Source organism: Papio anubis, chromosome 18 (assembly GCF_008728515.1).
Source record: "Papio anubis isolate 15944 chromosome 18, Panubis1.0, whole genome shotgun sequence".
NCBI classification, from domain to species: domain Eukaryota; kingdom Metazoa; phylum Chordata; class Mammalia; order Primates; family Cercopithecidae; genus Papio; species Papio anubis.
Window position 1 is genome coordinate 19,835,996 of NC_044993.1, and position 27,612 is coordinate 19,863,607.

The window sequence follows — 27,612 nt, forward strand, 5'->3', positions numbered from 1 at the left end:
CTGAATTTTTCATTTCTGTTGTCATATATATTAATTTCTAAAAGCTCTTGTTTTCTGCCTGGTCCATTTCATGGCCTCCTGTTCTTGTTGCACAGATGCCATTATTTTCTTCCAAATCTTTGAGGATATCAATTATAATTTGATTTTCCTTTCCAAAGTTGTTTTTCAGCTTCCTATATTCTTTTCACCAAGTCTCTTTTTTCTGTCTGCTAATCTTTGGCTGTTTGGTCACATTTATTTTTACTTCTTATTATCATTTTTTGAGACAGGGTCTTGCCCCGTCACCCAGGCTGGAGTGCAGTGGCACAATCACGGCTCACTGCAGCCTCAACCTTCCAGGCCCAAGTGATTCTCCCACCTCAGCCTCCCGAGTAGCTGGGAACACAGGCGCACATCACCACACTCAGCTAATTTAAATTTGTTTTGTTTTGTTTTGGCCGGGGTGGTGGCTCACGTCTGTAATCCCAGCACTTTGGGAGGCTTAAACAGGTGGCTCACCTGATGTCAGGAGTTCGAGACCAGCCAACCGGCCTGGCCAACATGGTGAAACCCCATCTCTACTAATCTCTACTGGAAAAAAAATTTGCAAAAATTAGCTGGGCATGGTGGCATGTGCCTATAACCCCAACTACTTATGAGGCTGAGGCAGGAGAATCACTTGAACCTGGGAGGTGGAGGTTGCAGTGAGTCAAGATTGTGCCACTGCACCCCAGTCTGGGCAACAAGAGCAAAAATTATGTCTCAAAAAAAAAATTATTATTTTGTTTTTCGTAGAGACTGGTTCTCTCTATGTTGCCCATGCTAGTCTCGAACCCCTGGACTCCAGTGATCCTCCCGCCTTGGCCGCTGGAAGTTCTACTATTACAGGTGTGAGCCACCACGCCCAGCTGTGTTCAGTCACATTTAACAGTGAGCCACTAAAACACTAACTTCTGTATCCTCAGCTGGGCGCCACAGACTAGAGAGTGACCAGGAAGAGTCTCAGCTATTTCACTAGAAGGTTCCCAAATATCACAATCTATGCTTCTTTCTGTTAGACTGACCACTTTCCGCAGCAAAAACAAACAAACAAACAAAACTACCCTCCAATTTTCAGCCTGGGGAATGGAGATACCATCTGCATTTAATCTCTTGTTTCTGAGTTCATCCTGGCCTTCAGCTATAGTTTGTGTCCTCAGACCTGGTCCTCCCGCTCTCTCTGCAGCTTCTCAATGTCAGAGGCAGGCATGAGGCTGTGTGTGTGTATGTGTGTGTGTGAATCCAAATCCCTGCACAAACTTCCAACTTATCTTCCCACTGATCTAAAACCAGTGAGGTTTTGTTTGTTTGTTTGTTTGAGATGGAGTCTTGCTCTGTCGCCCAGGCTGTAGTGCAGTGGTGCAATGTCAGCTCACTGCAACCTCCACCTCTCGGGTTCAAGCAATTCTCCTGCCTCAGCCTCCCAAGTAGCTGGGACTACAGGTGTGTGCCACCACGCCTGGCTAATCTTTTTGTATTTTTAGCAGAGATGGGGTTTCACCGTGTTAGCCAGGATAGTCGCAATCTCCTGACCTCGTGATCCACCCGCCTCGGCCTCCTAAAGTGCTGGGATTACAAGCGTGAGCCACCGTGCCCAGCCAAGGTTTTAATCTCATTCCACACCCATCCTTGGTGCCTCTAATCGCTGAGGCTTTCCAGGGCCCCATGGTGCAAATCAGCCAGCTTCTTGGTGGATTCCTCATCCTGCAGGTGTGGGTTTCGGTTCTCTCAGCTCTGCCATTTATCTACCAGAAACTAAACTTTGATTAACATCTCCCATATGCTGTTTCTCCTCCTCCATTCCTTTACCGTTGAAGGTTTATGCCTTTTTAATACCTTTATTACTATTTTAGTGGGTTTTCAGGAAGAACAGAAATGAACACATGTTCAAGCCACATGTTTAACTAGAAGTGCTCTGCTGTGGTGAATTTCTACTTCTAAGCAGCACGACTGCACTCTTTATTTCAGTTGAAACATTGCACAGAACAGTGACTGGAGGCCCAGTCAGCCCTTCCACCCTCTTTGGCTCCAGTGGGCATCTTCCCCAAACCTGAGAGCCCCTCTGGGGACACTCTGAGCATCTTTACTTCATACAACCCTTCCACTCCAGCATAACCGCCCCGTGCATCCTTCCCCATCCATATCCTTTCCATTCCCACATGCACGCAGCCACCTCCACTGTCCCCGCAACCTGGATCATCTTCCTGCAGGAGTTGGAGCCACTTCCCTCTGTGAGGCCTCCTCAATCCTGCTGTTTCGCAGTGATCACTCTTTGCTTACCTCTGGTCTGAACATTGCTTAAGAGTGACTGATGAGCAAATGGTTGCATTCACCCTGAGCTACTAGGTCCAATACTTATTGCTCCTGGATAGAAGGACCCATTCTCATACGAGTTTCCTGTGGGTTTCCTATACAGGGATGGCCATGACAAAGTGAATCGTTGGTTCAATCTTGCTCCCCGGGGACTAGGTCTGTAGAGATCATGGCTCCATCTGTAGTTTCAAAATTGTTTTCATCATGGTTAATACTTCCCTGGAGGCAGGACTTCTGCCATTAATGAGAAGTGAAAGCTTAAGCATTCATTCTGTTCTCTCTGGATCCCCTGTGATTACAGAGCAGAAATGAGAGCTAGAGGATCAAAGTTCTTGATCTAAAACTCAGGAAGAACTAATAAGCTATGCAGGGTGTACAGGTGAGCCATCTCCCAGGAAAACATGAAAACTACCCTGGAAATAAGACAGCTTGATTAGTAGTGTCCTACCTCAACACCGGGAGGAGAGCAAGTCCCCAGCCATCCTTAGAAGGTATCACTGCATATCTTTACTTAAATTCCATGCAAATGTTCACTGGGTCAAGGCCTACATCCCTCCTAGACCAGTAAGGTTAAGAAGAAGCCACAGTACGCTGGGCGCAGTGTCTCACGCCTGTAATCCCAGCACTTTGGGAGGCCGAGGTAGGCGAATCATAAGGTCAGGAGTTCAAGACCAGCCTGGTCAAAGGTGAAACCCTGTCTCTCCTAAAAATACAAAAAATCAGTTGGGCATAGTGGTGGGCGCCTGTAATCCCAGCTACTCAGGAGGCTGAGACAGGAGAATCACTTGAACCCAGGAGGTGGAGGTTGCAGTGAGCTGGAGACCGCACCACTGCACTCCAACCTGGGGAACAGAGCGAGACTCCGTCTAAAAAAAAAAAAAGCCACAGTACACAGAGCTCCTGCTGTTTTAAAGTGCACGTTATAAAGTACACAAAGTACAAGTGTGTAATACATACTGTTAAAGTCAATGTTTAATTTGTGACACAATTATAGAAAGTCAAATATTGACCGGGTATTTGATAATATAAACAAAATACCGCTAATGATATTGGAGCTTTACTTTTAATAAAAGAATATGTTTTAGAAATATATACTGAAATATGGAAAAATGATGTGTTTGTGTTCGTGTTTGGGATTTGCTTCAAAATTACCTAGATCAGAGCGTGGGGGATGGGTGGAGGGTTACAGATCAGGAGCTAGCAAATTTTTTCTATAAAGGGCCACACAAAGTAATTATTTTAGGATTTGCAAGCCATAGAGTCTGCTGCAATTACTCAACTCTGCCAATGAAGTACAAAAGCAGCCAAAAACAATAAGTCAACAAATATGTGTGGCTGTGTTCCAATAAAACCTTATTTACAAAAACAGTCAGAGAGCTGGGTTTTGCCCACAGGCCATCATAGTGTGCCGACTAGTTTGTACAGATGAAACAAAACCCGCCATGAGTTGATAATTTTTGAAGCTAAATGTGGACTATGTGGGGGTTTGTAATATTATTCTCTCTATATCTATTTGAAATTTTCCATAATAAGAACATTTTCATAATTTTCATAACAAAACGCTCAACCTGTTTTTATTTTTTATTCTTATTTATTTATTTATTTAATTTGAGAAGTCCATGTTTAACTTTCGTAACTTATTTGACTTCAAGTCAAAGTGGAAAACAGAGTGAGCACTGATGATGACAGGTTATGAGTTTCATCCTCCAGGAGGTACAGAAAAAAGGAAAACTCATTCTACTGGAAAACTGGAGCTAAAAGCAGCCCATCCACGGAGAATTACGGGACCAGAAGATGAAGTGGGATGTGTGTGGCACACTCCTGACAGCTGAACCAAACAAGCCACGTGGGCTCTCCTGAGAGTCCCCACTTCTGACAGCCTTTCCCTCCACAAACTCAGGGCAGGGGGAAGTATGTATATTTTATACAGGAGCGCTTCATGGCTACTTCACTGGGAGGTGATTCTTTCTTGAAGCAGAATACATTCCCTTTTGAAAGCTCTCAGGACCAGGAGACACATGTGGAAAGAACTTTCTGTCCCTGGCAGACAGGGAACCAAATCCCTTCTCCTTGAACTTGGACAGTCTTCCCTGTCTTGGAAGCCTCTCTCATCCTTTGGTTTTGGATAACTTGGCGGCATTCTCACAAAGCCCTGCCGAATGAGAAGCACTCTGCCTTTAGGGACAGGCGGGGCACAGGGCACGGTGAAACGCAGCAATGCTCTATCTTGGCCTTCCATGCGCCTTTTGTTTCCCAGAGATCCTCTAACAATTCTTTTTTTTTTTTTTTTTTTTTTTGAGACGGAATCTCGCTCTGTCACCCAGGCTGGAAGTGCAGTGGCGCGATCTCAGCTCACTGCAAGCTCCGCCTCCCGGGTCCACGCCATTCTCCTGCCTCAGCCTCCCAAGTAGCTGGGACTACAGGCGCCTGTCACCTCGTCCGGCTAGTTTTTTTTTTTTTTTTTGGTATTCTTTTTAGTAGAGACGGGGTTTCACCGTGTTAGCCAGGATGGTCTCGATCTCCTGACCTCGTGATCTGCCCGCCTCGGCCTCTCAAAGTGTTGGGATTACAGGCTTGAGCCACCGCGCCCAGCCTAATAATTCTAATATGTCCTAAGACATGGGAGCAATATTAAGGTAAGTGGATAGGAAAAGCAATCAAGTGACCCGAAATAAACGTCACTGTGCTATGCTACCTCTGCAGAAAGGGACCATTTCAAGAAGCCATTGGGTGACTCATGCTGTCAGTTCCAGAGTCTCAGGTCTTCTCAGGGGATGACTTACCCCGGAGGAAGCGGCCGCTCCCAGGTGGTGGTCTTGGTATTGTGATCAACATAATAGACACGTCCATTGGGCAGCTCTCGCTGTTCCCATCTGAAAAATAAAGTCAAGGGTAGCATGAGACACACAGTGGAAAGGCATAGGCCCCTGTTAGAAAGGAAGACCTTCACCACTCATGTGGCTAATTTACAGGAAGCATCAAAGATGACATGTGAAGTTGACCCAATGGTGAAGCCGGTTCCTGCGTGGCTGAGGGTGCCAGCCAGGAGTGCTTCTTGAAGAAACTATAATAGCTCCCCTGTATGGAATCAATGGACCAGCATCCACTATAGATCACTCTAAATTTCCCTAAATGACCCGTAGGAATATATATTCCATGGATTTAAAAATCAATTTAGCATTTCTCCACCATTTCACAATCAAAGGTCCCTTTGGAAACATGATGAAAGATGAGGACCCTTTCCCTTCAAAATGCACTTATGACAAAAATTTGTATTGCAATTTCTGGGTTTCACAGACCCCTCCAAAAGATCATCTATAGGCCCTCCAGTCTTTTTCATCTACCCAACCTGTTAAAGTCACAGATTCTTTTTTTTTTTTTTTTTTTTTTGAGACGGAGTCTCGCTCTGTCGCCCAGGCTGGAGTGCAGCGGCCGGATCTCAGCTCACTGCAAGCTCTGCCTCCCGGGTTTATGCCATTCTCCTGCCTCAGCCTCCCGAGTAGCTGGGACTACGGGCGCCCGCCACCTCGCCCGGCTAGTTTTTTGTATTTTTTAGTGGAGACGGGGTTTCACCATGTTAGCCCATGTTGGGATGGTCTCGATCTCCTGACCTCGTGATCCGCCCGTCTCGGCCTCCCAAAGTGCTGGGATTACAGGCTTGAGCCACTGCGCCCGGCCCAGATTCTTTATTTTTTTAATGAGACAGGGTCTCACTCTGTTGCCCAGGCTGAAGTGCAGTGGTGCAATCTCAGCTCACTGCAGCCTCCACCTCCCAGGCTCAAGCAATCCTCCCACCTCAGTCTCCCAAGTAGCTGGGACTACAGGCACACATCACCATGCCCAGCTATTTTTATTTTTTAATTTTTGATAGAGACGGGTCTCACCATGTTGCCAAGGCTGGTCTGGTACTCCTGAGCTCAATCAGAAGATCCGCCCACCTTGGCCTCCCAAAGTGCTGGCATTATAGGAGTGAGCCACTGCACCCGGCTTAAAGTCAGGTTCTATGACTACCCCTGTTCTCCGAGCATCATATATATTCATGCTTACATTTATTTTTGTAATATAGGATTCATTTACAGAGTATCTTAAAAGAGATCTGGGTGAATACAGAAACACAATGTATTGTTATTTTATACTGCTCCACTTATGAAGTTAAGTCTGTTTGTAAGCTAATATAAGCTCAAGGTGCTGAGGGTGGCTCATCTGCACTACTGAAAGAATGCCAAAGTAGCAGGTGATTCAGAGATAAGACACAAGCCTGATCAGTACAAAATACAGCCAAGGACCACCCATTCTCCACACTCCTGTTATTTGTATGACGTCTGACAATAACTCTACTTCCCCAGAACATAGTAACCTATATATAAAGGATGTAAAAATGTATTTATATAATGCTTACCACTTTCTCAAGGATATTAATGGTACTGCAGGCCTTTATGTTTTACACTGAATTTATTTACTTCTACTTTTGGGTACTGTCTAGGAGAAATTGACCTTTTCTGGGAAGCTACTACAGTCAGTTCTGCTGTAATACTTGTTTTAAAAATGCAAATCTGTTCCAATGCTACTGATACAGAGAAGCGGACAATGTGAGCATAATGGAAATTCTGTTTGCTTATGCATGATTTTGTCTGTGAGAAACACTAGATGAACACAGAAAACTTCCCCCAGCTAAACCGAGTGACACAAGAATACACAAAACCCACAGGTATCTAGCAGCCTCCTCAGTTTACAGTGTATTAATAGGCTACACCATCAACATCTGGAGTTACAACTCCCATCTGATTTCAGATAGCCCTCCATGCACCAGTTCACAGTAATACTCACAAGCTCCAACTTCTGACACCTGCTTCCACAAGCAAACTTCAGGTCTTCTCAAGAGAAAATGCCATATTTACTGTAGTGTTATCTATTTCGTAATCATTTAACATGTGTAAAACTGCTATCATTATTAGGTTCCTATTTTTTTTTAATGTGTCACTGACAAATTTTTTTAGCATTACGTCCTACTCATTTTTCCCCAGAAGCCCTGCGGTTTTTATCCTCTCAACATATTTTTCTTTTTATTTTTTTAAAGGCAGAGTCTTGCTCTGTTGCCCAAGTTGGAGTGTGGTGGTGTCATCATAGTTCACTGCAGCCTCTGATTCTTGGGTTCAAGTGATACCTCTGCCTCAGCCTCCCAAGTAGCTAGGGAAACAAGTGCATGCCACCAGGCCTAGCTAATCATTTTATTTTGTAGACTTGGGGTCTTGCTTTGCCGAGGCTGGCCCTGAACTTTTGGGCTCAAATAATCCTCCCACTTCAGCCTCTCAAAGTGCTAGTATCACAAACCAACGTGCCTAGCCCCTCTGTGTTTTAACTGCATAATTTTGCATCACGTGGTGACTTTTAGGGGCACATATGTTAGAGCAGAGCTAACTGTATACGAACAAAAGTGTCCTAACTTCTACTATTAAGCCTGATGTGTCTACACTGATAGATACCACCTGTACTTAATGCCATTTCTCATTTAAACTGGGATGTCTGGTTAGTGGACTGCATTGATCAGCCCCTCAGAAGCTAGTCCAGAAACAGATACATAAGGCCAGGCACAGTAGCTCACGCCTGTAATCCCAGCACTTTGGAAGGCTGAAGTAGGCGGATCATGATGTCAGGAGATGGAGATCATCCTGGCTAACACGGTGAAACCCCATCTCTACTAAAAATATACAAAAATTAGCCGGGCATGGTGGCAGGCACCTGTAGTCACAGCTACTTCGGAAGGCTGAGGCAGAAGAATGGCGTGAACCTGGGAGGTGGAGCTTGCAGTGAGCCGAGATCGTGCCACTGCACTCCAGCCTGGGCGACACAGCAAGACTCAGGTTTTCAAGGTAAGGAAGAAGCAGAGGAGGCACCATCACCACTGACAATCTACCATGAGCTACAGGCTTACACCATGTATGCAATCCTTGCCTCCATTCTTTAAGGTGGAATTACCATCACCACTGAGGAAACTGAGGCTCAGAGAAACTATGTAACTCTTCAATGGGATTCAAACTCAGCTCTGCCCCTCAAGCCCATGAATTTCACCATGCTTTGCAGGAAGGAAGAACAGGAAGAAAAGGAAGATGAACTGAAATTTATAGGGGCTCTTCTACATGGCCACCATGTGCCAGATGCCTTCCCAATGCTGATCTCAAAGTGAGCAGTTTTCCTAGCACTGGCATCGAGGTAGGATCAAAATGACTAGGGAGGAATTATACAGGTTGAGTAGGCCCTTCTCTAGATGCTTGGGACCAGAAGTGTTTCAGATTTTGGACTTTCGTTTTCAGATTTTAGAATATCTGCAGAATACATACCAGCTGAACATCCCTAATCTGAAAACCTGAAATCCTAAATTCTCCAATGAGTATTTCCTTTAAGCATCATGTTAGAACTCAAAAAGTTCTGGATTTGGGGGCATTTCAGCACAGGAACGCTCAACCTGTAATGGGTCCACAGTCTTCATTTCTAGGTTCCATTTTAATCACAACCCTCTGCTCAGATCTGATTTTCTGGACGAAGCTACACATTTTGCACCACTAGGAGGCCTGGCCCCAAGAACAGTGAGATCTAGAGGTTCTACACAATCCCCAAAGTGGACAACTCTTGGTTGAGGACCAGAGCACTACTGTTTAAAGACAAACATTAGACAAAATAAATTTAACCAAATTTATTTAAGAATGATCCATGAACTGGGCAGCACTCAGAACCAGGAGAGGTTCAGAGAGCACTGCCAAGCAGTGAGAGGAGCAAGTCTTTAGAGGCTGAACATGGAAGCAAGGTAGAGAAATCATCTAAACGGCTACAGCTGGGCATCTGCCTTAATTGGGCATGGTCTGATCAGCCACCTGCCTGTGACTGGCTGAAACCCAGCTATTTGTTACAAAAAACACACACTCCTAATTTGGGTTTTGGTTGGTTTCTGTAGTAAGTTAGGTTGTAGTTCACTATGTAAGAACTTGAAGTACAGAGACAGCCTCAGGCTAATGGCCTCTTGCTCACTTATTTAACATGGCAAACACCATTAAATAGCACCTAGGGATGTTTTCTCTCCTGGGCATTCTTGCTCAAGGCTCTGACTGATGAGAATCCTGGGGATTTGACCCAGATGCCCTGGTTCCTCCCACTGCAAAAGGGAGATTTTCATATTCCCTTTAGTATTTTACCAAAAGGGTGGGATCTGGCAAAAGTGGTCAGATGAAAATGCACACTAAGGCCAGGTACAGTGGCTCATGCCTGCAGTACCAGAACTTTGAGAGGCTGAGGTAGGAGGATCACTTGAAGCCAGGAGTTTGAGGCCAGCTTGGGCAACATAGCAAGATCCCATCTCTATAAAAAAAATTTTTTAAATAGGCAGATGTGCTTGCATATACCTGTAATCATACCTACTCAGGAGACTGAGGCAGAAGGATCACTTGAGCCCGGGAGTTGGAGGCTGCAGTGAGCCATGATCATTACCACTGCACTCCAGCCTAGGCAACAGACCCCAACCCAAAAGAAAGGAAAAGGAAAGGAAAGGAAAGGAAAAGGAAAGGAAAGGAAAGGAAAGAAAGGAAAGGAAAGGAAAAGGAAAGGGAAAGGAAAGGGAAAGGAAAGGGAAAGGGAAGGGAAAGGGAAGGGAAAGGAAAGTGGAAGCAGGGAAAAGGAAAGGAAAAAGGAAAGGGAAAGGGAAGGGAAAGGAAAGGGAAAGGGAAGGGAAGGGAAGGGAAGGAAAGGAAAGGAAAGAAGAAAGAAAGAAAGAAAGAAAATATGCACTAGGAATAATCAAAGATCTTCTCCCTCTGAATGCCCTTCTGATTTGAAGACAAAGGAGTAACAATATTGCCAGCTCAAGAGGCTGGTGTTCCATCTGTGGGGATTTGGCAGGGCCTTCTAGCACAGAAGGCAGCCGACATACTACAGTATTCTCCAAATACCTTCTGTCTGCTCGGTAACAGAGGAGCAAATCTGATACCCTCTTTGTTCATCTGAATTTGGAAATGAAGAACGTCCTGAGAAAGATATTTGGCTTAAGGGTAAGTATTAAAAAATGAAAGCGCTGAGCGCCAACGGCAGCAAGCCTCTCTTTTATAACATCTGCTCCTAATGCGATTTAAGTAGCTGAGAACTCTCCAGCACTCCCTAAGAATTCAGCTGCATCCTTCCCTTCCCTGAAAACAGTTCTTTGGGCAGTTTTGTGGCACAAAAGCCCTAATACTAGTATGCTCATTTTTCAGTCACTATTTGGAAAACACTATTTGGAAAATATTTGAGGGGCTGCCCCTTTTATTAAAGACAAAATATCTGTTAGAGTAGCAATTGGAGTTTAAAAACAAAACTTAAACACATTTTTCTTTATTCTTTTCTTTTCTTTCTCTTCTTTTTTGAGATGGATTCTTGCTCTGTCACCAGGCTGGAGTGCAGTGGCGCAATCTCGGCTCACTGCAACCTCTACCTCCTGGGTTTAAGCGATTCCCCTGCCTCAGCCTCCTGAGTGGCTGGGAGGTATGTTCCACCACACCCGGCTAATTTTTTTTGTATTTTAGTAGAGACGGAGTTTCACCACGTTGGCCTCCCAAAGTGCTGGGATTGCAGGTGTGAGCCACCACGCCCAGCCATTTTTCTCTATTCAAAAAATTCTTTTAACTTCCATATTATCAGCAGTCTCCACTTTTGACATCTTTTATGTTCATTTGAGACAAGGAGAGAAACATTGATTACACTTTGGCTAATGTTTTAATATGAAGGTAGGGTAACGCTTCAAATTCCATGAAATAAATGTCTGTAATTGACAGTGGTATTCCCACACACTGCCAGAAATGAAATCAGTGCTGAGTCCTCTTCCCTTATATTCAACAGTTTCAGCAGGTCTTCAGAGGACACAGGCCCAGATAAGGCCCACCCTTCCATCTTTGATCGCAGCTGATGCTGGAAATGAAAGTCTCTCTTTCAGGGACTATTATTGTCCCACAAAGCTCAATGTCCTTCTATGAACCCCCCTCAACTGGCTTAGCGAGAAGAATAGTTACCAGAGGAACAAGAGCTTTCTTCCATCACCTTTTTTGGTATCTACATTTTTCCCTTTTGCAACTGGACCCCTGCTCAGATTAAATGTCCCTGTGGGTCCTCCCTGATCCACAACCTGACCTTCCTTCCTTTCTCACAGAACCTCACTCCTCCCTCACCCGCACGGCTATTCATAATTCACACAAATCTCTCCCCTTCATTCACGCAGCACAGTCGGTGGATTCTATCACCAACCAGACGAGCCTCCTGATTCCTGTTCCTCCTCAGTGGCCACTGACCCACATAGATGGAGCCTCCAACTGTCTTGGTTTGGTCCCCCCATGCCAAGAAAGTGACACTGGTATCAACTTTTCATCAGCACATCCCTGTCAGAGGTTACATTTCTGTCCCTTATAAGCAACTCCTTCACACTGAGATTAAAAGGCTTTTCAATCAAACTACCCATGGGTCTCAACACTGCATCTTGGTCACGTGGGTCATCTCCTGTCCCCCTCAATAGCTTCCATTGATGCTCTCAGGAACAGTGTTCAAAGCACCAAGCTTGTTTTAAGTCCCTACCCAACACATTGCTCCTTGGCCTTCAATGAGTAACATTCGGTTGGATCATGGACTACACGAGGTCTTTGTACTTCAAAGTACTTTAAAAGCAGTCTCCAGCTGCAATTAATCTTAGGTACTTTTTCTTTTCCCTAAATTACCTTTGCTCTGATGGATGTTAGCTACCTTTGGTTCAGTTGTATATGAACCATGTTCCAACCCCACATCCCAATTCACTCACAACTGCCATCTTAACAGGTTAAAGGCTAAATATCTCTATCTCATTATTAGAACAACATCAACATCTCTCTCATGTTACTGGAAAGGAAGTTGTCTGGTCTTCTGAACCACGTTTCCCTGCTAAAGGTTTCCTATATGTCTTCAGAAAATTAATGCTCAATTACCCATTGTTACAGTATGTGTTCAGCCATTCTGATCACCATATTTCTTGGTCAGATTCACTTGTTTGAAGAGAATCACCATTTCACCAAGAATAGGATTAAGCTAAAAGGGATTAAAGCTGGGCAAAGAGTTCAAGTGAATATTAGAGACATTCTCTATTTATTTATTTATTTAGAGGCGAAGTCTCGTTCTGTCACCCAGGCTGGAGTGCAGTGGTACAATCTTGACTGATTGTAACCTCTACCTCCCAGGTTCAAGTGATTCTCCTGCCTCAGCCTCCCAAGTAGCTGGGATTACAGGGACTTGCCACCACACCTGGCTAATAGAAATTCTCTTCAAATGGCCCTTATAAATTGTATACCAAAATGCTCCAAATTTCAGTCTTGGTAAGAGCATTATCAGCTTGTATTATTCATTAATTTGCTTACTTTTTATTGACACAGGCACTGGGTATTATTAGTAAAGCTAACTCAATCAAAATCCACTCTCTCCATTAGAAAATAAGACCACATGAAACTCCGTCTCTACTAAAAACACAAAAATTTAGCCAGGCGTGGGGACACGCGCCTTGTAGTCCCAGCTACTCAGGAGGCTGAAGCAGGAGAATGGCGTGAACCCAGGAGGCGGAGCTTGCAGTGAGCTGAGATCACGCCACTGCACTCCAGACTGGGCAACAGAGCGAGACTCCGTCTCAAAAAAAAGAAAATAAGACCACATCGGAACCCTTTCACACCCTAAAGAAAAGACGTCTTGCTGGTTACTCAGACAAAAATTAAACTTAGAAAGAATACACTGGAAGTACTCAAGTATTCTTTAAGCTGCCTCTTCAGAAGTTCAGCTCCCCACAGGCAAAAGCTACATAGATTCACATTTTCTTATTCTATGCTCCTATAATAAATGTTTCTGAGCCAAGTCCTGTTCTTCCCCCAAGCTTTCGCCACTTCCGGGGAGAACCATAAGATGTATTTCTTCTGTAGGGATGTTTTCAGGCTGTTTTATGAGTCAGAAATCTGTCTGCAATGGAACATACCTCCTGTGCACTGTGTTTAGTGCTTCAGTAGGTCCTTTGTAAACTGGGTGGGAAATGTGTTAAACTCAGTCCTTCCCCAAAGGACCCTTCCTGAAATAAGGAACTAGCCTTTAAATCTAAGCACACTAACCTTTTAATAACTCAACAACCAGCACTTTATGCCTTCCAAACACAGGATGGCATGGGAGCAGCTACCAAAGCTCCTGAATTAACTCTTTCTTCCTATCTTTTTTATCTTTGCCAAAGCTCCTCCATAAAGGCTGGCAACACTGGCCAGGCACTCACGCCTGTAATTCCAGCACTTTGGGAGGCCGAGGCGGGCAGATCACCTGAGGTCAATGGTTTGAGACCACCCTGGTCAATATGGTGAAACCCTGGCTCTACTAAAAATACAAAAAATTAGCCAGACATGGTGGCACGCACCTGTAGTCCCAGCTACTCTGGAGGCTGAGGCAGGAGAATCGCTTGAGTCAAGGAGGTGGAGGTTGCAGTGAGCTGAGATTGCGCCACTGCACTCCAGCCTGGGTGACAGAGCAAGACTTCACCTCAAAGAAAAAAAAAAAAAAAAGTTGGCAACATTAAAATATATGCATCTATAAAAAATCCTTTTAATTCTCTTTTTGAAAAATAGAGACGGGGTCTCGTCATATTACCCAGGGTGGTTTTGAACTCCTGGGCTCAAGCAATCCTCCTGCTTCAGCCTCCCAAAAGTGCTGGGATTACAGGCGAGAGCCACTGCACCCAGCCTCTAAAAAATTATTTTTAACCTTTTGCTGTCCAGGCTGGTCTTGAACTTCTGGGCTCAAGCAATCTGCCTACCTACCCCTCCCAAAGTGCTGAAGTTACAGGCATGAACCACCAAGTGTGGCCTGTAACATTTTTATATAACTTTGGAGTAGGGAAAAATTTTAGACAAAACACGAAAGACACATGAAAAAGATCACAGATTTGGCTATTTAAAATTATTAACTCTTGTACAATAAAAGGCACCATAAACAAAGTGAAAAGACAAGCCACAGACTGGGAGCAAATATTTGCAATGCATATAATTGAGAAGCAATTTGTATCTAGCATTACTAAGAATCCTGCAGATTGGACAGGTGTAGTGGCTCATGTCTGTAATCCCAGCACTTTGGGAGGCCAAGGCAGGTGGATCACCTGAGGTCAGGAGTTCAAGACCAGCCTGACCAACATGGTGAATTCCCATCTCCACTAAATACAAAAAAAAATTATCTGGGTGTGGTGGCACATGCCTGTAATCCCACCTACTCGGGAGGCTGAGGCAGGAGAATTGCTTGCACCTGGGAGGTGGAGGTTGCGGTGAGCCAAGATTACATCATTGTACTCCAACCTGGGCAACAAGAGTGAAACTCCATCTCAAAAAAAACAAAAACAACAAAAAAGAATCCTGCAGATTAAAAATAAATATATATACAGACAAATTTTAAAAATGAACAAAAATAAAAAGGCAATTTACAAAAGAAGAAACCAAAGAACCTAATAAAAGCACGTGAAAAGAGGTTCAATCTCAATAGTAATCAGGGAACTTCAAACTGAATCCTCAAAGACGTACCATTCATGCCCATTAGACTGGCCCACATGAAACACAACTGACAACACTAAGTTTTAGCAGGAATGCTTACGCATGTTCACAGGAGTGCGAACTGGTTAGGTGATTCAGGCAATTTGATAATATCTACTACAGTTGAAGATCTTCATTTCCTATAATGCAGAAATTCTAGTTACTGTACAAACCTTTAAGAAATAACTGGCCAGGTGCAGTGGCTCACACCTGTAATCCTAGCACTTTGGGAGGCCGAGGTGGGCAGATCATCTGAGGCTGGGAGTTCGAGACCACCCTGGCTAACATGGCAAAACCGTGTCTCTACTAAAAAAAACAAAAACTAGCCAGGCAAGGTGGCGGGTGCCTGTAATTCCAGCTACTTGGGAGGCTGAGGCAGGAGAATCGCTTGAACTTGGGAGGCGGAGGTTGCAGTGAGCTGAGATTGTGCCACTGCACACTCCAGCCTGGGGAACAGAGCAAGACGCTGTCTCAAAAAAAAAAAAAAAAAGAAAAAGAAAAAGAAAAAACTATGTACACAAAAAGGCATGCACAGGAAAACCTTACTGCAGCCATTGTTTCACTGTTTGTTTTGTTTTGATTTTTGTTTTTTTGTTTTGAGATGGAGACTCGCTCTGTCGCCCAGGCTGGAGTACAGTGGCATAATCTCGGCTCACTATAACCTCTTCCTCCCGGGTTCAAGCCATTCTTCTGCCTCAGTCTCCCAAGTAGCTTGGACTACAGGCGTGCACCACCACACTCGGCTAATTTTCGCACTTTTAGTAGAGACGGGGTTTCACCATATTGGCCAGGCTGGTCTCGAACTCCTGACCTTGTGATCTGCCCACCTCAGCCTCTCAAAGTGCTGGGATTACAGGCCTGAGCCACTGTGCCTGGCCTACTGCAGCCATTGTTTATAGCTGTCAAGAAACAAGTAAATGGGTAAATTTTTATCTATTCATTAACAGAATACCGTATAGCAGTTTAAATGCGTGTCCCAAGTCCCATGTGTCACTGTATACAGGGAATGAGATCAGAGAGTTCACAGAACCTTCAGCTGTACTGGTAACATCTTACACATCAAGGGGTTAAAAACAGGTGGTTAAAAGACCTCTTCAGGGGCTGGGCATGGTGATCACGCCTGTAATCCCAGCACTTTGGGAGGTTTAGGGGAGCAGATCGCTTGAGCCCAGTGGTTCGAGACCAGCCTGAGCAACACAGTAAAACCCCACCTCTACAAAAATTTCAAAAATTAGCCTGGCATGGTAGGATGTGCCTGTGGTCTCAGGTACTCGAGAGGCTGAAGTGAGAGGATCACCTGAGCCTAGAAAGTAAAGGCTGCAGTAAGCTGAGACCATGCCACTGCATTCCAGCCTGGGTGACAGAGATTCTGTCTCAAAAACAAAACAAACAAACAAACAGAAAAACAGGGGGAGACCCGTAGCAAATGCAGCACAGAGCTAAAGATGGTAAGCCACAGGTATTTCTTACATTCTTCTCCATTTGTATCTGCATGCTTACAATATTTTACAATAAAAATGAATGAATTTTAAAAGCATATATTGGAAGATTATCACATTTTGGTAGATGTGTGTTATATGTGTATCTGCACATGTGGTGCCTGGCAAATTGCTTAAGTTCTCCTCACTTGCAAGATGAGGATAAAAGTAGCTCTCTCACAGAGGGAAGACTGCATGAAATAATCCACGTAGGAAACTGCGCAGTCCCCAGCACGTTAGAAACACTTATGATACACAATAGCTGTAGTTAGTGTTAAAAAAAAAAAAAATACACGCAAGGTGCAAAAGAAATGGCCGGACGCAGTGGCTCAAGCCTGTAATCCCAGCACTTTGGGAGGCCGAGACGGGCGGATCACGAGGTCAGGAGATCGAGACCATCCTGGCTGACACGGTGAAACCCCGTCTCTACTTTAAAAATACAAAAAAACTAGCCGGGCGAGGTGGCGGGCGCCTGTAGTCCCAGCTACTCGGGAGGCTGAGGCAGGAGAATGGCGTGAACCCGGGAGGCGGAGCTTGCAGTGAGCTGAGATCAGGCCACTGCACTCCAGCCTGGGCGGCAGAGCGAGACTCCGTCTCAAAAAAAAAAAAAAAAAAAGAAATACCAATGGTCAGATCTGGGTGGGTGTTTGTTAACTGTTGGTACTATGTATTGTTCTTCTCCTGCCTCCTATTTTTTTCTAATTTTCCATCAATGGGCTTTTATAATAAGATCAAAAAGAAACTTTAAAAAATTTTAAGGGCCACTGAGAATGTGGTATCATTTTCCCACTCATGTAACACATCATTCCCTCTCCTTGGAAGCCAAGTCGTGTGCTGGGTGCAGGGAACACAAAGACGGACACAATATTCCTTGCTCTTGAGAAGCTCTCAAGAAAGCGTAGTAAGGTTGGGCACGGTGGTTCACACCTGTAATCCCAGCACTTTGGTAGGCCAAGATAGGAGGACTCTTGAGCCTCCAGGAGTTGGAGATCAGCCTGGGTAACATAGCAAGACCTTGTCTCTACAAAAAGTACAAAAATTAGCTGGGCATGGTGGTGCACGCTTGTAGTCCCAGCTACTTGGGAGGCTGAGGCAGGAGGATTGCTTGAGCTAAGGAAGTTGAGGCTGCAGTGAGCTATGATCACGCCACTGTACTCCAGCCTGGGTGACAAAATGAGATCCTGTCTCCAAAAAAAAGGAAAGAAGGTGCAGTAGATATGAAAATGAGTAATTATGCATGAATACATACACATAAGGTGAAGACATTTCATGGCCCAGCCTCCGACAACAGTAGAATCTTTGGAAATAAGAGTTTAAGTTCTGAGACGGTGATGAGGAAGCCAGAAACATGCACTATTCCATGTGACCTAAGCATGTAATAACCCCTGCAAAGTCACGAACTAAACCACACTAAGCAAAGAAACAAACTGGAGGAAAGATACAGATGCTCGCAGTGTAATCCTTTAATCGGAAACTACTCAAAGAATGGCCCACAGCCCAGACTGTTACTGTTCTGCGACCAGAAAAGTACTGAAGTTTCTAAGCACTTAGAAACTTTTTCTTCTTTTAACTGAGACAGGGTCTCACTCAGTCATCCAGGCTGAAGAGCAGTGACTTGAACACAGCTCACTACAGCCTCGACCTCCAGAACTTATGTGATCCTCCTGCCTCAGCCTCCAGAGTAGCTAGGAACACAGGTGCACACAGCTGATATTTTTGTTTGTATTTTTTGTAGAGACAAAATCTTGCTAATTTGCCTAGGCTGGTCTCAAACTCCTGGACTCAACCAATCCTCCTGACTCGGCCTCCCACAGTGCTGAGATTACAGGCATGAGCCACCATGCCTGGCCCACTTTAGGAACTTTTGTGCCAATCTGACATTACTGTAATATGCACATATGTGCTCAATAGATTTGTCTCATTGAGCAGAGTATAGAATAAAAGGATTCACAATAGACAGAATATTTTAAAATAAATTAAAACAAAACAACAACCAAAAAGGACTGTTTTCTCACAAATAGTTTTGAGAAGTACAGTTTTAAAACTTCTTGGGTAAGGTTCTTTGGCTAGTGCTGAAGTTGAGTTTGGAATGAAATTTAATGGCAGTGCCTGGTTTATAACTTAGCAGAGAAGCTCCAAATTCCAACATCTCTTAGAGTGTCCCCACAAACAAACATCCAAGAACTCTTACAAGGCTATCGTCCTTGATAGTGTCTTAAGGGCCATCTCAAGAGAGTACCTCTGGATATCCATAATTGGGCAGGGGGGTAGAGGAGATGGCAAATCCGAAAGATCTAGAAAACATCCCTCCTCAATTAATTCCACTCAGAGGCAGGAAACAGACGGGGCAGCCAATGGCTGCGGGAGAAAAAGCATGGTGTGAAATGGCAGAGCTGAGGTAAGTCAGCAGTCCAAACACAACGCCCTCCGTTATGTAAGAAACCACAGTGGCGTGCTGGCTGCCAGGGCAAAATAATGTGCCTCTGTGTGTGTGGGACCGAGGGAGCTGCAAAGACTGTAAGGGACACGCTTGGAGTTTATCTAAGCCATGTACACACAGTTGGCTCATTGATAATGAGCATTGGATCCCCAAAGTGGGCTAAGCACTGAGAAAAAAACAAATACAGGGCCCACAGACCAAAGCAGCCTCGCTTCCCGTTGCCCACGACCTGAACCACTATCTCACCAGGCCCCCCAAACCTTCCTGGCACCCCTCCTTTCATAGACATTTGCAACCTGAAAACTTCATACCCCTCCAGTTGGCTTCTTTTATGCTAGTTAATTTAAAAGTTATGGAAAGCAGGAGGGCTTACAGATGGGGACAGAGAAAAAGGGATGGGGAGTGCTGTATTTGGACCTCTGCAGCCCAGGTTTCAGCAGCCTTCAGTTCTTAAAATGTTCTGATGCGTGTAACCACGTATGGCCAAAGTCTCATCTGCTGCATATTTCAAAAAGACAACGCAGCTAGGCGCAGTGGCTCATGCCTGGAATCCCAGCACTTTGGGAGGCCAAGGCGGGAAGATCGCTTGAGCCCAGGAGTTTGAGATCCACACAGGCAACAGAGTAAGACCCTCACTCTACTAAAAAAATGAAAAAATAAAAAAAATAGCTGAGTATAGTGGCATGCGCCTGTAGTCCCAGCTACTCAGGAGGCCGAGGCAGGAGGATTACTTGAGCCTGGGAATTTGAGGCTGCCATGAGCCATGATCATGCAACTGTACTCCAGCCTGGGTGACAGAGCGAGACCCCATCTCAATTTAAAAAAAAAAAAAAAAAAAAAAAAAAAAAGCAGTAACCTGAAAAATAGAGCCATGAGATTCTCAAGAGAACCTTGCTCCTGTCACTCAGCAAGGGAAATTGGATGAGTTGAGAAGATAAAGTTAGAAAGACAGAGTCCCCTGGAGGGCCCAGAAAGCAATCAAGCTTAGCTCAATTGCCTCAGTGAAGATGAGCCGTGCTGCACAGTATCTGCCAGTGTGGGAAACGTGATCCTTTATGAACAGAGAAGAGCATTCTGAGGGCTGGGTACAGTGGCTCACTCCTGTAATCCCAGCATTTTGGGAGGCTGAGGAGGGTGGATCACTTGAGGTCAGGAGTTCGAGCACAGCCTGGCCAACATGGTGAAACCCTGGCTCTACCAAAAAATACAAAAAATTAGCCAGGCGTGGTGGTGCATGCCTGTACTCCCAGCTACTTGGGAGGCTGAGGCATGACAATCGTTTGAACCTGGAAGACAGAGCCTGGACAACAGAGTAACACTCCGTCTCAAAAAAAAAAAAAAATAGTATTCTGAACTACAAGAGATGCATATTTGAACCCAAAGCCAGTCAACCCAGTGAATGACAGCATTAGGATCAACTTTCTTGCCCTTGGGAAGAAAATGCAATATTGCTGTCATAGCTGTTCTTTCTTTGAGGCATCAAAGAAGCAAAAAACATTCATCTAGGTGAAGGAAAGAAAAAAAAAAGATGGCATTTAAAAGTATTCATCCATTCATTACAAACAAGTCTTGGGGGCCTACTCTCTGCCAGGCTCCTGGCCACCTTGGCGTGCAGAGCCAAGAACAGCAGAGAGGCAGAAAACAAGCAATGACAGGTGTGAGAAGAGTGACAGAGAAAGGACACGCTTCCTCTTGTCTGCCAGGAATCAGGGAGGGAGTCCCAGAGGATTTACTGATTTAAGTTGACACTTGAGGATGTATAGGAATTAATGGACAAGATGGCAAGGAAGATTTCAAAAAGAGCGACCAGCACAGGTGAGGGTCCTAAGTCCGGAGAGAGGGTGACGCATTTGCCAAATTAAAGTTAAGTTATTGGCCAGGCGCGGTGGCTCAAGCCTGTAATCCCAGCACTTTGGGAGGCCGAGACGGGCGGATCACAAGGTCAGGAGATCGAGACCATCCTGGCTAACATGGTGAAACCCCGTCTCTACTAAAAAATACAAAAAAACTAGCCGGGCGAGGTGGCGGGCACCTGTAGTCCCAGCTACTCGGGAGGCTGAGGCAGGAGAATGGCGTAAACCCGGGAGGCGGAGCTTGCAGTGAGCTGAGATCCGGCCACTGCACTCCAGCCCGGGCGACAGAGCAAGACTCCGTCTCAAAAAAAAATAAAAATAAAAAAAATAAAGTTAAGTTATCATGGCTTAGGCAGAGATGTGGAGTGGATCCCACCAAAGGCTTGAGGGGTAGGTGGGGTCATATTACACAGGCTTTTTTAGGCCTAGGATTTGGGAATTTATTCACAAAGACAATATGAAGCCACTGGAGCATTCTAAGTGGTGAAAGGTCATGATCAGAGTTTTATTTTTAAAAGTTAAAACAGGGCTGGGCACAGTGGCTCATGCCTGTAATCCCAGCACTTTGGAAGGCCAAGGCAGGAGGATTGTTTGAGCCTAGGTGTTTGAGACCAGCCTTGGAAACATAGGGAGACCTTGTCTCTATGAAAATAAACCAAATTAGCTGGGTGTGGTGGCAGGCGCCTGTAGTCCCAGCTACTCAGGAGGCTGAGGTGGGAGGATCACTTGAGCCCGTGAGGCTGAGGCTGCGGTGAGCCAAGATTGCACAACTGCACTCCAGCCTGGGTGACAGAGTGAGACCATGTCTCAAAAAAAGAAAAGTTAAAATAGATTGGGAAAGGGTAAAAACAGTCACTTGAGTGACAGATCATGGTAATTTGGTCTGGAATACTGCAAAAGCATGTGGCCAAGTGGGCAGATGTAAGAGTTGTTTAAGAGAATCATTGTTTCAATGAGAACACATGGACACAGGGAGGGGAACATCACACACCGGGGCCTGTCAGGGATTCGGGGCTAGGAAAGGGATAGCATTAGGAGAAATACCTAATGTAGATGATGGGTTGATGGGTACAGCAAACCACCATGGAACATGTATACCTACATAACAAAACTGCATGTTCTGCACATGTACCCCAGAACTTAAAGCATCATAAAAAAAATCGTAAAATAAAATTTTAAATAAAAAAAAAGAGAGAATCATTGTTTCATTTAACTATTTCCTGGAGTCCCACTATGTGCCAGGCTAGGTACATATGTGCTAGGTGCTGGACACGCAGAGGCAAATAAGAAAGACACAATCCCTGCCCGTATGGCACCTAGAGTATGGTGGAGGAGATGGTCACTCAATAAATTGTATGCAAATTATACCTGTGATAAACGCAAAGCAGGATCAGCATGGGAAGCTGAGACAGCACAGTCTGGAGGCCCAGAGGCAGGGCTTGATGACTGAATGGATGTCAGGGACGGGGAAAGATGTATGGCTTGAAGGTCACCTGGGCAGATGGTGGCACCATTCCCAGGAGGAGGACCAGGTTCTAGCCAGGATGGGATGGGTAAGATGATGAGTTCTGTTGGGTTGAAATAGCCACGTGGCACCGGACGTGCCATCTCTTAAATAGTAACAGATATTTGTCTAATGAAAGAATGAACAGTGTAAAACCTCGAATATAGAACTTAGGCACTAGTAGATACTCAATTCAGACGCTGCATTTATATATCCTCATAAAAGATAAAGGCATTCTGCAAACTCAAGAAGATGCAGTTCCTATGAAATGGCACTCCAATCCCTGCGCCACAATACACCCTTTGTTGGTATTGGAATTAGAAATGACAGATTTCATTCTCTCATTGGTCCCCTGACTCTGAACACCAGGAGTAAGTTAATAACCTGCCTTGCCTGGATCTCCTAAACTTTTAAGTAAGCTGGGGTGGGGCTGGCAGGCCTATGAACTGGAAGGATCGCTGGCAGAAATCGTGCTCTCTCTGGCTTCCATCAGCTAACCAAAAGCCTGCCGTGCTCCCTCTTAGACACTCAGCAGTGCTAGTCAGCCTCCAGGTAGGTGGCTGATGATCTCCAGGCCCTGAGTCAGCCTGCAAAGCCCTCCTAGTCATTTAGAAGGGCACGTGGAAGCCATCTGGGCTAGAAAACTGGGTCTCCGACACCCTTCTCTGGGCCATCGTAGATGTTCAAGTGGGGAGCAGCCTCCCCAGGCCCACACGTGGGCCTCATCACGTTCTAAATGCCCCAAGGAGAAGATGCTGTTCAGGCTCTACCTCAGAAACATGTTTCAGCCTCTGGCAGGATGAGGGAGGGGAATCGGCTTCCCTGGGCTGCTCGATCTGCCAGACTTAGAATAAAGAGCGTTTTCAGAGCCTGGAGTTTTCCAGCTGCCTGGAAACAGGAAGTGCCCAATCCCCGAGAACAGTAACCCTCACACACGCCCTACATAAAGACATGTTGAGCCATTAGCCCTAATTGCCTGTGACTGACACAGGAGTGAGGCCGGCCTTCCAGGCATTCGCTCAGCGGAAAGAAAACAAACAGCTCACTGGGGACACAGGCGGCCATTTTCTCTCCTTTCTGCCAACATGATTCTGCTCTGTTCCCCCCAAATTATAACATACAGGCTTCAAATTATAAACCAAACAAAGGTCTTTCGAGTATTCCTTACCACATACGAAAGAGAAATATCTCTGTAGGGAGTAGCTGGACACAAAGCAATTGATTAGTGAGCTCTTCACTTTAACCTTCACTAAAATCAAAAACCTCACAAAAAACCGTCTCAGAGCTGCCTCTCAATCCTGCCAATTCTCTCCAGGTTTGAGGTGCGAAGGAATGTTGAACAGGACTTTCTGAAGAGACGGAGTTAGGTAGCGTGGTGCATGCTGGGAAAACAATACGTATGTGGTAAAGGTCACATATGCCTTCAGGTAAAGGATTTTTGTTTTGACAATTGGGTTTTTGAAAGTGGCTTAAGCCAGCCTGGGCAACATGGCGAAACCTTGTCTCTACAAATAATAATAATAATAATAATAATAACAAAAATTATCCGGACATGGTGGTGCAGGCCTATAGTCCCAGCTACTTGGGAGGCTGAGGTGGGAGAACCGCTTGAGCTCAGAAGGTCAAGGCTGCAGTGAGCCAAGATGGTACTGTTGCACTCCAGCCTGGGCAACAGAGTGAGACCGTGTCTCAAACAACAACAGCAACAACAACAAAGAAAGTGGCTTAAGAATAACAGAATAAGGAGATGGGATAAGGGAGGGGAAAAAAAGAATAATACAACACCTTGTAGTCAAGTAAGAGGCCTTACACCCTTCCTTTTTCCTTCATGAATTACAAGGGTTCACAGGACACACACTGCCAAGTCATCATCAGCCAGATCACCAGCAACTAGAGTGATACAGATGTGGGTTTCCTCTGCACCAAACTGATAACCAGGAGGGGCAGTGGGAGCTGGCCCCAACTGTGATCAGAGCTGCTGAGAAAGGGCTTCACCTCCTGGTTCAGAAGCATTCCCTTCCTTGAGGGCCCCTTCACAACCACTTGAAAAATATCACTTACCAGGTGTAACATCCGCCAGTCAGTGAGGGCTTCATGCTCACCATCTTATTTGAGTCCCTTAACTTCCTGGGGAGATATGTATGATGATTATCTCCACCTTACCAAGAGGCTAAGTAGTTTGGCCAAGGTCACATGGTGGGGGGATTTCAAACCCAGAGCTATTTGATTCCCAGGTCCATGCTTGTAATCTCCACTCACGATATAACCAAATTCGAACTTCCCTTTGGCTTACAGGGGCCGTCTTCTTATCATCCAAGGTCTTTGCTGTCAGATGTATTGAATTTTTATTTCTGAGACAGGGGTCTCGCTCCGTAGTCCAGGCTGGGGTACAGGGGCGTGATCATAGCTCACTGCTGCCTCTAACTCCTGGCTCAAGCAATCCTCCCACCTTGGCCTCCCCAGTAGCTATGACTACAAGCACAGGTCACTGTCCCCAAATTTGTGTGTGTGTGTGTGTGTGTGTAGGCAGGATATCACTGTATCGCCCAGGCTGGTCTCAAACTCCCAGCCTCAAGCGATCCTCCGACCCCAGCCTCCCAAAGCATTGGAATTGATTGGCGCATGAGCCACCACACCATCTGATTGAACTAAAGGATGGCAAGAGGGCCGGGTGTGGTGGCTCATGCCTGTAATCCCAGCACTTTGGGAGGCCGAGGCAGGTGGACGACATGAGGTCAGGAGTTCTAGACTAGCCTGGCCAACATGGCGAAATCCTAGCTCCACTAAAAATACAAAACAATTAGCCAGCGTGGTGGTGTGCGCCTGTAGCCCTAGCTACTCAGGAGGCTGAGGCAGGAAAATCACTTGAACCCAGGAGGCAGAGGTTGCAGTGAGACGAGATCATGCCATTGCACTCCAGCCTAGGTGACAGATTAAGACTCCATCTCAAAAAAAAAAAAGATGGCAAGAAAACTTGCAGTTTTTGTTAACTGAAGTCCCAGTTATGAGAATAACATACAGCAATATTCACAGCCTAAAGCCCAACTCCTGCATGGGCTGATAAAATTCAAGAGAGAAAAGCTGTTTTCTAGGTAGGATCTAGGTGAACACCCTCCAATGATTCAGGAAAGCAAAATGAGCTCCTTGTTCCATAAAAGCCACACTCTTTGAGTCAAGCTGTTCATTTCAAGTCACGGTACAAGGTAGCATTGATTCTGCCCCAGGCAACAGATTCTTTTTAAGATTTATGTAGAACAAGCAGTTCTTCCACACCTCCCTTGCTTCAACGCACAGCAGCCTCCCCAGAGGCTACTAGCCACTAGGTAATAAATAACCACGTTGTTTCTGCCCCCGTAAAGGAGCCTCAGTCTTTGGGGAGGAGAGATCTTTATGGGACAGAAGGCTACTCACCCGGCGGGCAGAGCGTCGGGGGCCTGGGCAGCCGCTGGGAGCTGCTGTGTACCCGAAGTGCTGGGTTCCTCTCCTTCAGCCGGTGTGGGTGGGGCAGGGAGAGAAGTCGTGTTGGGATTCGGGGTCACACTCAAGGGTGCAGCAGGTGGGGACGTCACACCAACAACGGAAGGCTCTTCGGGATCTGTGGCTGTTGTGGGTTCGTCATTCACTGAAGATGCACAAATCATACTTTAAAGATCAACTGAGAATGAGAATTTTATTTATACTTGCTAGGTTTTTCACTTAATAGGCTAACATGGCATCTATAATGTCATCCTACATGTATTGGGCGAGAGCAAAAAGTTTTACAAAACATGACTTTGGAAAGTACAGTAAAGTCATTAATGCCTGTCCAAAGGAAATCAGGATGAATCTGAAATAAATATATTAACGCTACCTTTTTTACATAACTTTATCAAGTTTTTCTAACATACTATGGTTATATTTACATTTATTGCAACAAAAGAGTAGCAGGAAAGATGAACATCACAGGAATGTGTTGGTGCTGGGCTCGGTGGCTCACGCCTATAATCCCAGCACTTTGGGAGGCTGATGGGGGGGTGGATCACTTGAGGTCAGGAGTTCGAGACCCACCCGGACAACATGGCAAAACCCCGTCTCCACTAAAAATACAAAAATTAGCTGGGCATGGTGGCGCATGCCTATAATCCCAGCTACTTGGGAGGCTGAGGCAGGAGAATTGCTTGAACCCAGGACGCAGAGGTTGCAGTGGGCCAAGACTATGCCACTGCACTCCAGCCTGGCAAAAAAAAATTTGCCTGACAGCAAAATTCTGTCTCAAAAAAAAAAAAAAAGTGTTGGGGCTAAATGCAGCAAGGCCAAGTTTATAGGGTCACATCCTTTTCTTTAAATTTGTCATTTGCTTGCTAGACATGACTAGCACCTTCTTTCAAAAGGCTCATACACACTGAAGAGGCAGAAAACCTCCAATATTGTGCTCATTCTTTTAAAGGCTCACGCTCAAAGTAGGAAGCAAGAATGGCTCACAGCTAAGGGTCTTCTCCCTGAGATAACAGACAATGAGACAGAACTGAAACACGCTAGTCTCCAAGTCTCCCTATTTCACCATCTCTTCACTTCTTTGATGATCACTTATGTTCACAAGGACCCCAAGGTGCATTGCAATATCCTCTAACTCAAAAAAAGATCAAATAAGGTTTCAAAGAACCGTGGTTCTTTGGAAGTGATAAGCTATATGCAGAGAATTTTCCATGTATGTGATTGCATATGTGTACATGTAGACTAGAATTTCACAGGTTAACGCCTTAATCATCACTTAGCCTCATCTTCCTAATGCAGAAATTCTTTTTGTTGTATCCCTAACAAGTGGCTATCCAGATTCTTCTTGAACATTTCTCACAGGGAGCTCACTACAGAATCATCCCATTGTTGAACAGATGTACTTGCCAGAAAGTTGGTTGGGGGTTGTTTTGTTTTGAGACAGAGTCTCACTCTGTCACCCAAGGTGGAGTGGAATGGCACCATTTTGGCTCACTGCCACCTCTGCCTCTAGGGTTCAAGCAATTCTCATGCCTCAGTCTCCCAAGTAGCTAGGATTACAGGTGTGCGCCACCACACCCGGCTAATTTTTGTATTTTTAGTAGAGACAGGGTTTCGCCATGTTGGCCAGGCTGGTCTCAAACTCCTGACCTCAAGTGATATGCTCACTTCAGCCTCCCAAAGTGCTGGGATTACAGGCATAAGCCAGAGGACCCGGCCCAGAAAGTTGTTTGTTTTTTTTTTCCCTCTTCATATGAGGCTGATTTTATTACCTGGTCTGAGTCTCCCCATCTCTATCTCCAAAGCAATTCAAAGTATCTAAGCCAGACACCTAGATACTTTGCCTCTAATTCCAGCACTTTGGGAGCCTGAAGCAGGAGGATTGCTTGACCCAGTAGTTCCAGACCAGCCTGGGCAACCTAGCGAGGACTCATCTCTACAAATAATTTAAAAG

The 27,612-nt window shown here is 45.2% G+C and overlaps 1 protein-coding gene across 6 annotated transcripts in view; it reads right to left on the reverse strand.

Moving 5' to 3' along the window:
* WWP2 (WW domain containing E3 ubiquitin protein ligase 2) overlaps positions 1-27,612 on the reverse strand; it is a 181,942-nt gene that overhangs the window by 28,406 nt on the left and 125,924 nt on the right. For all 6 annotated transcript variants that reach the window (XM_021932115.2, XM_031658129.1, XM_031658132.1 and 3 more), the window contains exons 8-9: positions 25,596-25,806; positions 5,115-5,204 (exon numbers count right to left, since the gene is read on the reverse strand). In XM_021932115.2, coding sequence (XP_021787807.2) covers positions 5,115-5,204; positions 25,596-25,806 — 301 coding nt within the window. The remainder of the gene's footprint in view (positions 1-5,114; positions 5,205-25,595; positions 25,807-27,612) is intronic.